A 12,707-nucleotide genomic window follows, 5' to 3' on the forward strand; every position below is an offset into this window, starting at 1 on the left:
AGTTGAAAGCAAACCAAGACACCAGCCCTGCAAAGCATTTTTTTTCCATATTAACCGCTTGCCAACTGCACATTTTATTCCTACAGTGCAGGCCGGCTGTGCATAATCACGTATATCTACGTAATCTTCCTTTGCTACCCGCACTGTCATTGGTTTTCTGGAATGCTGATCAGCTGGTCCCATCCAACGATTCAAAGCCGGGACCCGCCGATTGTCAGAGCAACACAGATCTCTCTACTGCCAGCGGGATGTGCCGGGTTTTTCTGCTTTGCAGGGAGACAAAAACTGTCACATCCCCTATTAAAACAGCACACAGTACACACTTCACATATAGTTATGCACACAGTTAAAGTGTTACTACACCCAGGATTCACTATATCTGCTCTCCCACAGTACACAACATGGAAGTGCAATTATTTTAGTAAATACAAACTGCTAAATACCTTTTCTCATCAGCAGTTAAAGCAGTCTGGTGACTTCTATCAGAGAAGTGGTTAAAGCTTGTAGGAGGAGTTTTCATTCTTCCCTGATTGTCCTATAAGGCTGAAGGAACCCTGACCCTCTGTCTGGAAAGCACTGATTGGCCCTGTGCTGATCACATGCACCCTCCCAAGGAAACTCTCGAGCAATACACACCAAACTGAGCATGTGCAGCTTGCCCCCAAGGCTCTGTTCTATCAGCAGATGGACTGGGGACTGAGGAAGAAGGGCAGAATCAGAGAAGGCAGGATCAAACAGCCTTTTACACAATGCAGAGGATTAACCCCTTAGGTTCCACAGTGAGTATAACAAGCAATCGTTACTGCATATACAGACTGATTATACTGTTGTGGGTTTAGTAGCACTTTAACCCCTTGATTGCCCCAGATGTTAATTTCTTCCTACCAGTGTCATTAGTACAGTGTCAGTGCATTTTATTAGCATTAATCACTGTGTTAGTGTCACTGGGGATGTCAGTGTCAGTTAGCCAATATCAAAATGCCCGCAATACTATCACAGTCCCACTATAAGTCGCCTGGTCATTAAGAGGTGTAAATCTTCTGGAGGGCAAAACATTAATAACACATTACACGCTTTTACCCATTGAAAGTATAACTAAAAGCTAAACCTTTCTTCTTTTCTTTTTTTACATTTGGAGTGGTGAGGGATTAGAACCATTGTTTTTATTGCTGTCTCTGTCCCTGTTAGGAAGACTATGGAGTTAATTTACTAAAACTGGAACATGCAAAATCTGGTGCAGCTCTGCTTTGAAACCAATCAGCTTCTATTTTTCTAGCTTAATTTACCTAGCTCAGGGGTAGGCAACCTGCGGCTCTCCAGCTGTTGCAGGACTACAAGTTCCATCATGCCTCTGCAAGTCATAGCTGTAACTGTCAGTTTTGTAATGTTGCAATGCCTCATGGGAAACGTAGTTCCACAACAGCTGGAGAGCCGCAGGTTGCCTACCCCTGATCCTAGCTGAAGTAAGAAGCTGATTGGCTACCATGAACAGCTGCAGACTTTGCACTCCCCAGTTTTAGTAAGTCAGCTCCACGGCATCCCTATTTGTCCTGATCACCAATGTCAATGGGAAGGTGAGGATAAATGTAACATTTTGGGGTAGATTTACTAAAACTGGTGCACACAGAATCTGGTGCAGCTGTGCATGCTAGCCAATCAGTTTCTGACTTCAGCTTGTTCAGTTAATGCAGGCCATAGACGGTTCGTTTATCGGTTGATTTTTCGTCCGAAAGAATAATTGGCCGATTTTCACACTGTTAGTGGGGCAATGGCATCGGCCAATTTTCGCGGTTCCTCCTCATTTCGTTTATCGTCATGCTGGAAAATTCTTGAAAAACAGCTGATTTTCGCAATCATTGGTGGCAACATCGGTTTACAGAACGAATGATGTTTTATTTTTCGGACGAAAAATTGGCTGATAAACAAACCCTCTATGGCCTGTATAAGCTTTGACTATAAAATCTAGAAGCTGATTAGTTTCTATGCACAGCTGCACCCAATTTTGTGTGCTCCAGTTTTAGTAAATCCCCCCGTTTAAGTAGCTACCAGAACAAGAATAGAGGGAAAATCTGCCAACAAGGACACTTTTCCTAAGAGGGGATTTCCATCACATTGGAAAGATATCCTGTTGACTATAAAGGACATAGGACATAAAGGGAAATCTCTCTAATGAGACACAGATGGAAATAAAAACAGCTTTTTTAATCCTCTATACAAAATAAGAAAAAAGTTGATCTTTGCATATATTTAAAGGGTAAGTATAGACAACACTTTGGCTCTAGAAAATTCGAGAGTTGTCACTGAAACATTGGAAAGTTTTTCTCACTTTAGATTACCAATCATTTTCTGTTTTGATGATAATAGTTACTAGGACTGCCTTCAGCTGATAACCAAATCCTCTATTTCTGCCATCAGTTCATCCCCCACAGTTACTACCTTTTGTTCCATCAGCCCCTTCCTATTAGATTGTAAGCTCCCAGGAGCAGGGCCCTCCTAACCTTCTTGTATTGAACTGTATCGATTCTGTATTGTCTCCCTTTATATTGTAAAGAGCTGAGCAAATTGTTGGTGCTATATAAATCCTGTATTATAATATTAATCATGGGACAAATAGACTTGGTGAAACCAATGAACACGCACACAGACAACAATAAAAAAACCTAACCGGAGCTCTATTCCTTCCCTACTCAGCCCAACATTTTGGTTATATAAATACTGTACAATATGTGCACAACTGTAACTCAATCACTAGCATAAGTAAAATTAATTCAGCAATGAATAAACAGATATCTAAACTCAAGAACAAAAATGTAAAATATTGCACCTTACCAGTTATTAAATGTGATTTTTAGGCTAAGAACATGTACCTGTTAATCTTTCCAGAAATTCTATGCTCTTGTCACTTCCTATGCCCTGGAATTAAGGTATAAAATATTTTAATCCATAAATCCCCGCTCCCCCCATGTAATGGGAGTGAAAAGATGAAGACATGTTTGTGATCCAGCCTGGGTGACAACCATGGCTTCCTTTCACAGATGCAGTAAACTGAGTTAGTACGGCCACCATAGACCAGGTAGTATGTTATTCACATTACCAGGTAAAATTAAAGGAAAAATATCCTGAAAATTACACCCATCCATCACATGTATTTTAGTTTTTTGGGTTTAGACACACTTTAATACATTTTAAGGAAAACAGTTAGCTATGTTTTCATTGTTGGTCAAAATTCACCACTGGCCAAGTGGTTATTAACTATACAAATATGTTCATTAAATTTCAAGTCCTATAGACCTGCCTTTCTACACCTTTTTACTCCAAAGGAACTCCTAAAATAATTTTCTGGTCTCAGGAAACCCTTAATAAAACCAAGTCATTGGGGGCTAATAGAAAACATGTCCCTTATATTGGTGGTCAGTAGGAGGATTACAGCCGTACACTGCCACTCTTACAGGCAGCGAAAAAGATCGCTGGCATCATTTTGCTGGCTCTACCAAATCGCATTGGCTCTGGAACTATGCAGACACCATTAAATAGGAGGTCAGACAGCAAAAGCTCAAGGAACCCTTAGTGATAGCTGGAGGAACCCTAGGTTCCACAGAATCCTGATTGAGAACCACTGCTATAGACTCTCACAGGTCTAGACGTTGTCCCTTCATCTTCTCCATGTGCTAGAGGACTCTATGGAATTTTCTACTCTCTCCTGTCTCCTTCGCTAAACCTGAGTTAAGTGAGAATTAGATTTTGCTTTTCGTTGATTGTTCCAGTAACATTTTATTGTGTGGCCATGACTATATGCTGTTTTGATATGCATTTATTATATAACTTCTACTTATGCCTATCCTGAACTGAGACCTGATGTGGGTGGACGTGCAAAATGCAGGTCATGCTGGGAAATTTAAGGATGCAGCTTGCAAATTTGTATTTTTTTGCTCTTATTATAAATTGTAATTCTTCAATAAAGAGATTCTCTTCTGATCGAAAAAAAATATCAGTTCATCATGTGTGCATATCAAAAAACAGCATTCGGACATTGCAGTTTCTAGCATATAAACATGACAGGAGAAGGTCAGAGACAAGAGAACAGGTAAAGGGATACAAAGAGAAGAGAGAGGGAGCATTAATCAGACTGTAATGTGAGTGTACAGCCAGTAATAACGGGAACAGTCCTACGCTGTGTGCTTGCTGGCTCTAAGACAGTTGCATGTACTACACCCCCCGTAGCTACTGTCTAGCTTCAATCTTCTTTTGATGGACAAAGCAAACCTTCTCTTTCTATTGATTGATAAGTCTGCTTCATAGAATTCAGACATGTCTTATTACACCCAAATGGGTCACTTCCTCTGCAATGCTGAATGGTAATTCCATTTGATGACCAGACACTAAAATATGCTTTTGTATTATTTGATCTATTTGCTTCATTGACAGAAATTCCAAACCCACAAGCCCTTCTCTTTCAACACAGTTATACGGATTACACAGATTTTACAAACGATTGAGCTCTCCAACTCAGAACAGTTTGTATTCAGTAACTAATGGGAAATCACTTTATATTTTCCAGGATCATATGTTTTAAATTGTCATTAAAATAATTACCTTTAAAGTCCAACTCAAGGCTTCGCCCTCCCCCCCCCAAATAAAAGTCCTCAATTTGGGACCCGCCTTCACCCAGCAGTATGTTACTTTTTTTTTTTTTAAATCACCATTTTCTGATGTCTCCTCCCTGGTCACATATGATGCTTTAGGTATTTTTCCGGGCGTTCTACTGGCTGTGTGTGGTTCTGAATGATCGGCATGACATGATTCCTGCATCCCTGCATCAATGCACTGAGCACAAAGAGTGGGACCATGACACCCTACACTCATGGTCTATCCTCAGAGGACCAACCCCTCCACCCTCAACCTGCCCCCTTCATTTACCTGAATCATAAGGTTCTTCTCCTTGCAGCATTGTCTCCTTTTGAATTAAGTGCTGCTGTGCTTTGCTCTGACCACATAGCCATGCCATACAGTCACAGGGATCTATAAATGGGAGCATACAATCAAAAGTCCCTAACTCACATTCATACATATACATACTAGGGCCAATTTAGACAGGAGCCAATTAACCTACCAGCATGTCTTCAGAGTGTGGGAGGAGACCGGAGTACCCAGAGGAAACCCACGCAGGGAGAACGTGCAAACTTCAGGCAGGTGGTGTCAGGGTTGGGATTTGAACCAGCGACCCTAGTACTGCCAGGAGGAAGTGCTAACCATTTAGCCACTGTGCTGCCCCAAGGTCTCTCTTGCCATTCAGTCATATGTTGGAAAACCAGTGTATGTTATCTCTGACTCTGTAGCAGAAGACCAATAAATAAGCTGCTCCTGACACTGATGGAACACTGCATACATTTTTATCCAGATCCCCTCGAGCTTTCTCCCTCTACAAATCCGCCTTCCTCACCTACTCCTCCTCCCTCCACACCGCCAAACAAGCCTACTTCGTAACCCTCATCAACACCCTCTTCACCTGTCCTCACTGGCTCTTCTCCACTTTCAACTCCCTACTCTCCCCCCCCCCCACCCCCACCCAGTACCTCACTCACCGCCCACGAGATAACCCCACCAACTCTTCCCTCCTCTGACCTCGTCCCCCACTATAATGTACAGCGCTGAGCAAACCTTTTAGCGCTATATACTGTATAATAATAATAATATCCATAACGGCAACATTCATTGATATATAACACAGTACTATAAGCTAGATATTACCAGGTAAAATTTCAAAATGCCAAGCAAATAAAATCTCATGTATAGACAAAGTCTTCCCAGCTAACTGTGAAATGAAGGATGCTGGGCTTTCAGTCAATGTGATTCGGTACACACACCCACTCCGGAAACACAACACATTTTCTCACTAAAGTGTCCCAGTAAAAACGACAGTCAGTACCATTCTTCTTTGTTGTATCATCCTGCTACTACTACACGATCGTTGTCATCATAATCAAACACTGCAGCAGCCAATGAGATCCTATCACTATTTGTGCTCAGGGCCTTTTTCACCAGGAAAGTAGTTCAGCGGGAGGAACGCAGTTCCGGCACCTCCAGCACTGACTGTATGTAAGGGGTGCTGGGGTGTGATGGAAGGTCTATTGATGTTGGCTGCTGGGGATATATTTTCACTGGAGGGGATCTATTTTTGCATGGCGGTCTATTGTTGATAGGGAGGTCTGTTGTTGCTGATGGGGGAAATATTGTTTCTGGGGGGGGGTCAATTGTTGCTGAAAGAGATCTACTGTTGAGGGAGATGATCTATTGTTGCTGGAGAGCCTATTGATGCTGGCTGCTGGGAGATCTGCTGTTGCTGCTGGGGTCTAGAGTTGCTGGGGTGGCATTTTGTTGCAGGAGTCCATTGTTGGTGGGGTTTCTATTTTTTCTTGAGAGGTTCTATTGTTGCTGGCTGCAGGGGATTTATTTTACTGCTTTTTTTTTATTTGTATACAAATTCCATACAAATTACTTAGCACCACAAAATTATATTTTGCTCTGTATTCTCTAAAAGGAGCGGTACTGGGAGGGGGTAGGTCCAAGGGATGGTGCTTGGAGGTGGGTAGGGGGCGGAGACAAGCAGTGACTCAGAAGGGGGAGGAGGGGGTTGCTGAACCTATTCTCTGTGAAAAAAGGCCGTGTTTGTGCCATGTACAAATTCCGCTTCCATGTGTTAAAGGAGGACTTTAATCTGATAAGCAAGTACCAGTAATTATAAATTAATAAAACAGTGTGGTAGCCATGGACACTAATTGTATGTGGACTCCCAAACCTCTCCTTTTTCCATTCCCAATAAATGGTTCTACAACACATCGGACCATGGCTGATGCATTAGATAACACAATGCTATGGTGTGAGTGGACCCTTGGGTTAGTAAACACAGTAACGCTATCATAATTTCTCCTTGAATACCCAATGATATGCAAGAGAATTAAAAAAAAAGCCAACATATTAAAACTTTATAGACTACACATTGCCACTTCAGTCCCTTTTCCCAAAAGAGCTTACAATCTAATGCCCCTAGAAGTGTCATGAAGCTCTGGCACACTGTCTATTATTAATATAGGTAAGAGCCTATATTTTGTATATTCAGAAAGTATTTGAAATGTTGTAAATCAACCAAAGCACCAAGGAAAAGTCCACACAGCATGAGAAAGGCATGCACACTCTACGCAGATAGGGACCCATTGGGATTGGATCCTTGGACCAGCTACCCCACAAAATCATTGATAAGCCTAGTGCCACTGCACTGTGTATTCTGCATAAATGCAAATGTAACAGAACATGGCCATTTTTATTAAGTGATCCATTTTTCACTTTGGATAACCTATATGGCCTCATGCACACCTTTAAAGCCTGTTACTCCTAACAGCAGAAAAGCAGCATTAAGAACGTGTCTAAGTCACACCGATCCGACTTTGAAATTGTGTGACTTCCAGTGAAGTTGTGCGATTTCAAAGTCAAATGTCATTCCAAGTCGGAATCATACCAATATGACCGCTTTAACTGCAGACAATAGGGTGCGACTTGCCATGTGAATTGAAACTCACATGGCATGGCAAATGGCTCTTAAACTGAGTTTTTCAAACATGTTTAGGTGGGATTACATGCACTCAAGCATGTGGGCATTCATTCATTTAATTGGTCAGAACAATAACTTATTCTGGCCACTGAAATGAATGAACGCTCAAATGCTAAACACACCTTGCCATTAGTCATGTTTAGAGGTGTTGGGTGTTTTTTCTGCCCATTAGCTCCTCTCCTGAATGTGAATTTGGTGCATTCAGACTTCTACCCCTAAACACCCCTGCTTCTAAATGCCTGTAAATGCTTACGTATGCATGGGCACATAAGGGTTATTTACTAAAACTGGAGAGTGAGAAATTTGGTGCAGCTGTGCAATCAGCCAATCAGCTTCTGACTTCAGCTTGTTCAATTAAATTTTGACAATAAAACCTGGAAGCTGATTGGTTTCCATGCAGAGATGCAGCAGATTTTGCACTCTCCAGTTTTAGTAAATCAACCTCAACCTGTATAACAGACATTTGACAGCTGGAGCGTGCATGAGGCCTTAGATTCAATTATTCTTTTTCTTTTCAATTCTCCCAAACCAGTACATGGGGTAAACAGATTATTTAAAGTAGAGCATTAGGCAAAACATTTTTTTTGGATAAAGTAAGGAACGGTCATAACTCCTGTCAGATTTTTTTTTCGCCATCTGTGTCCCATTGCGATCATTTCCCTCCACTGTCCCATAGAAACAACAGGAATGAGAGGAAATCCCTACAAATTAAGGGAATCCCTTGGGGACCCACAGGTGACCAGAACTAGTGTCTCTATTGGAAGATTACTTTTCTGGGGACAACCCAAAATTTGGGATTTTCTTTTACTTTCACTCTTGCTTTTCAATGGCAAACAGGACAAAGAAAGGGTGAATTTCTCTAACTGGGACACAGACAGCAATAAAAACAGATGGGTATTCTGCTCCCTTTCAATCTATCCAAAAAAAAATTGCTTTTAGTTATACTTTAAAATTGACTCCTTTAGTAAATCAGCCACTTAAAGTGAAGTTCAATTTGATGCATCTTACCCGGGGCGCCGGTGTCTAAGGCTGGCATTGTCCTTCATGGAGACGCCATCTTGTAAGCTTATGTCAGGGTTGGTGCTCTCTATTACCCCTACATACGGTCTGACGCCTCGTTCACCTGTGGCCTCTTCAAACAGGACTTGACCGCTGAGCTTACTGAACATTATGGTGTTCATGGCAGCACAATATGAAGGTTCTTTCCTGATTCCAGATGACAATTAAATCGCCAATGTCAACTAATCAATACCTGGAGAGGGAAAGAGAAAATGTCAGTTCACTGCTCAGCAGGTCTATCAGCACACAAAGAAAACCACTGAAAATATGTTATGCAATGGACAGCCCGCTATATTTTGTCCTGAGATTCAGTTTACTGTATGGAGGGGGCGCCAGTGAGCTCATTCTGATACAAGGCTTTTTGACAAGTGGATGACTGCCAGGGTAAGCATCCCCTAAGCTCCCATATACTCAGTTTACTGTATGGAGGGGGGCGCCAGTGAGCTCATTCTGATACAAGTGGATGACTGCCGGGGTAGCCCTAAGCTCCCATGGGGGGGGGGGGGGGGGCAGTTGGCTTTTTTGCCATGGGAGCTGGATGACCTTGTCCCGCCACTGCTTACACTGTCATTGGCTGCTGTGGGGTTAACTGTTTTGCCTGTTGGGCTGGTCAGATGCAGCAGCAGATTTCAGTTAACCAATTACATTTCAGTTTACCAGTTAGACCACTAAAAAAAATTACATTTTGATTGGCTATTATGGGTCACTGATCTATATGCTGACCATGGGATTTCTATGCAGCGTACAAAACAAATATTCTACATTGCTTTGGCACCCATTTGATATAAATCTTCACCCCTCCTATCTTATTTATTTATGTTTTTTACATTTGACACAAAACAAATGTGTACAGAATTGTGCAGATCATCAAAAAGGAAATATTGCAACAAAATTCGGTATGCTTAAAGCAGTGTTAAAGTGATATTAAAGGCAATTAAAAAAAACACAATACATGTTATACTTACCTACTCTGTGCAGTGGTTTTGCACAGAGCAGCCCCGATCCTCCTCTTCTCGGGTCCCCTACTAGCACTCCTGGACCCTCCCTCCTGCCAAGTGCCCCCAGAACAAGCAGCTTGCTATGGGGGCACCCAAGCAGGCTCACTCCTGAGCTGCTGCTCTATGTATCCATTCAAATACAGATCTGTGGCCCAGCCAACCAACTCTTTCTCCTCATTGGCTCACTGACTGTGATTGACAGCAGAGGGAGTCAATGGCTTCCACTACTGTCTCAGCGAATGAGGAGGGATCACGATGGGGCTCAGGTAAATATTAGGGGGTCTGCTGCACACTTAAGGTTTTTTACCTTCATGCATAGAGCCTTTACAACCACTTTAAAGTGATACTAAATGCCTTTTATTTAACCGCATGCCGCCCAGCCACTGTACATATACGGCGGCAGGGCGGCACTCACAGGCAAAACCACGTTTTAAGACGTGTGTTTTGTAAACAAATAGGGGGCGCACGCGAGGCGCGCCGCCACCCTATTTGTCCCGCGGATCACCGCCGCAGATGTCAGTCGCCGGGTCACAGCCGCTCCTTAGCGATCGGCGGCAAACAGTGACAGAGAGCACAGCTGCAGTAGCTGTGCTGTCTGTCACTTCCTTCTCAGCTCGAGCATGAGCTGATCGAGAAAGAACAGTTTCTCTTTCTCGATCAGCCTTCTCCCTCCCAGTACACACCCCCGCCCCCTAGTAAAACACTCCCCTCACTCCTATAACCCTTCCCTGCAAAATAAAGTTAACCCTTTCCTCCCCATTGCCATTAGTGCAGTGTCAGTTTTTTTTTTTTGCACTGATCACTGTATTAGTGTTTTTGGGGATGTCAGTGACCCCAAGTCAGTACCCCCCAATGTCAAAATGTCCGCCGCAGTCCTGCAGTCCCGCCATAAGTCCCTGATCGCCGCCATTATTAGTATAAAAAAAAAACTAAAAATCCCAGTATCTTTCCCGCCATTTGTAAACTCTATAACTTTCACGTAAACCAATTAATTTACACGTTTTGGGGTTTTTTTTACCAAAGACATTTTGGCAGAAATTTATGACTAAATTTGATTTCTGCATTTTTTTTACTGGACATGTTTTATTGCAAAAAGTCCAAAATATTGTTTTTTTTTCCTCAAAATTGTCAGCCTTTTTTTTTAATAGCGCAAAAAATAAAAACCGCACAGGCGATCAAATACCACCGAAAGAAAGCTCAATTTATGGGGAAAAAAGGATGTAAATTTCATTTATGTACCATATTGCATGACCGCGCAATTGTCCATTAAACTAGCGCAGCGCTGTATAGCAAAAAAATGTTGTAAATTGCAGTATTTATACCATAGTTTGTAGACGCTATAACTTTCACACAAAGCAATCAATATACACTTATTGGGATTTTTTTTACCAAAAACATGGAGCAGAATACATTTTGGCCTAAATTTATAACCAACTTTAAGTTTACTATATATTTTTTATAGCTGAAAATAAAAAATATTGTTTTTCTTCAAAATTTTTGGCCTTTTTTTGTTTATAGCGTGAAAAATAAAAAGCGCACAGGTGATCAAATTACACCGAAAGAAAGCTCTATTTGTGTGAAAAAAAGGACGTAAATTTCATTTGGGTGCAGCATTGCATGACCGCGCAATTATCAGTTGAATTAGCGCAGCGCCGAGTAGCAAAAAGAGGCCTGGTCATTAAGGGGGGTAAATCCTCAGGAGCTCAAGTGGTTAATAACAAGGGTTTTATACAGAGCAGCCCCGATCCTCCTCTTCTCAGGTCCACTGCTGGCACTCTGGGCTCCTCCCCCTTGCTGAGTCACCCAATAGCAAGGCACTTGCTATGGGGGCACTTGTGCATGCTTACTCCCAAGCCCTCATGCATAGTGGGAGCCATTGGCTCCCACTGCTGTCAATCACAGCCAGTGAGCCAATGAGAAGTCAGAGGATGTGGGGCTGAGCTGTGGCTACGTTCGTGAATGGACACACAGAGCAGCGGGTGCCCCCATAGCAAGCTGCTTGCTGTGGTGGCACCCGAAAGGAGGGAGGGGCCAGGAGCGCCAGCGAGGACCTGAGAAGAGGAGGAACTAGGCTGCTCTGTGCAAAACCACTGCACACGCCACGTAAATATAGACATGTTTGTTATTTTTTCTTTAAAAAAAACATAAACCTTTGAAATCACTTTAAAGCCGAACTCCAAATAACACATTTTAAACAGTTACATTTTTTTTGTCTCAAAGAACAGGTTTAGTAACTGGAGCTGTATTGGTTGTGGTTGCACACCTCTACATAACTATTGAAGGGCTTTTTTTCAGCGGGAACGTGGGGGAATACAGTTCCCATTATGTAATGGTGAGGGGTGCTGGGGAATGTTTGGGGATCTATTGTCACTGAGGGGGAGGAAAGGGCTCTATTTTTATGTGGTGGTCTATTGTTGCTGGTGGGGGATATATTGTTGATGGGGAGGTAATTGTTGCTTGAAGGGATCTAATGTTAAGGAAGGGGTCTATTGTTGCTGGCTGCTGGAGAGTCTATGGATGCTGGCTGGGAGATCTGTTGTAGCTACTGGGGGGTCTATTGTTACTAGGGTGGTATTTTGTTTTGGGGGTTCATTGTTGCCGGGGAAATATATTGTTGCTGGGGGGAAATTGTTGCTTGAAGGGATCTAATGTTGAGGGAGCGGTCTATTGTTGCTGGCTGCTATAGAATCTATGGATGCTGGCTGAGAGATCTGTTGTACCCGCTGGGGTTTATTGTTGCTAGGGCGGTATTTTGTTTTGGGGGTCCATTGTTGCTGGAGAAATCTATTGTTGCTGGGGGGGGGTCTAATGCTACTGGCTGTGGAAGATCTCTATTTCTGTTTTTCTTGTTATTATTAATGAATTCCATACAAATTATTTAACACCACAAAATGATACTTGGCTTTGTATTCTCTAAAATGAATGGTACTGGGAGGTAAGTAGGGGGTGGAACCAAGTGAAGGTGCTCGAAGGTGGTAGGGGGCAGACAAGAAGTAACTCAGAAGGGGGGGGCACCTATTTGTTTTGCAAAAAACGCCCTGAAC

General features: G+C 42.5%; 1 protein-coding gene across 6 annotated transcripts in view; it reads right to left on the minus strand.

Annotated features, from left to right (window-relative positions):
* Positions 1–12,707, minus strand: part of MKX (mohawk homeobox) — a 169,966-nt gene that overhangs the window by 140,351 nt on the left and 16,908 nt on the right. For all 6 annotated transcript variants that reach the window (XM_089693818.1, XM_089693816.1, XM_089693819.1 and 3 more), the window contains exon 2: positions 8,615–8,858. In XM_089693818.1, the coding sequence (XP_089549944.1) occupies positions 8,615–8,787 (173 nt within the window). In that variant the 5' untranslated portion in view covers positions 8,788–8,858. The remainder of the gene's footprint in view (positions 1–8,614; positions 8,859–12,707) is intronic.

Source organism: Staurois parvus, unplaced genomic scaffold (assembly GCF_062004578.1).
Source record: "Staurois parvus isolate SC_StPar_1 unplaced genomic scaffold, SC_StPar_1.0 ptg000636l, whole genome shotgun sequence".
NCBI classification, from domain to species: Eukaryota; Metazoa; Chordata; class Amphibia; order Anura; family Ranidae; genus Staurois; species Staurois parvus.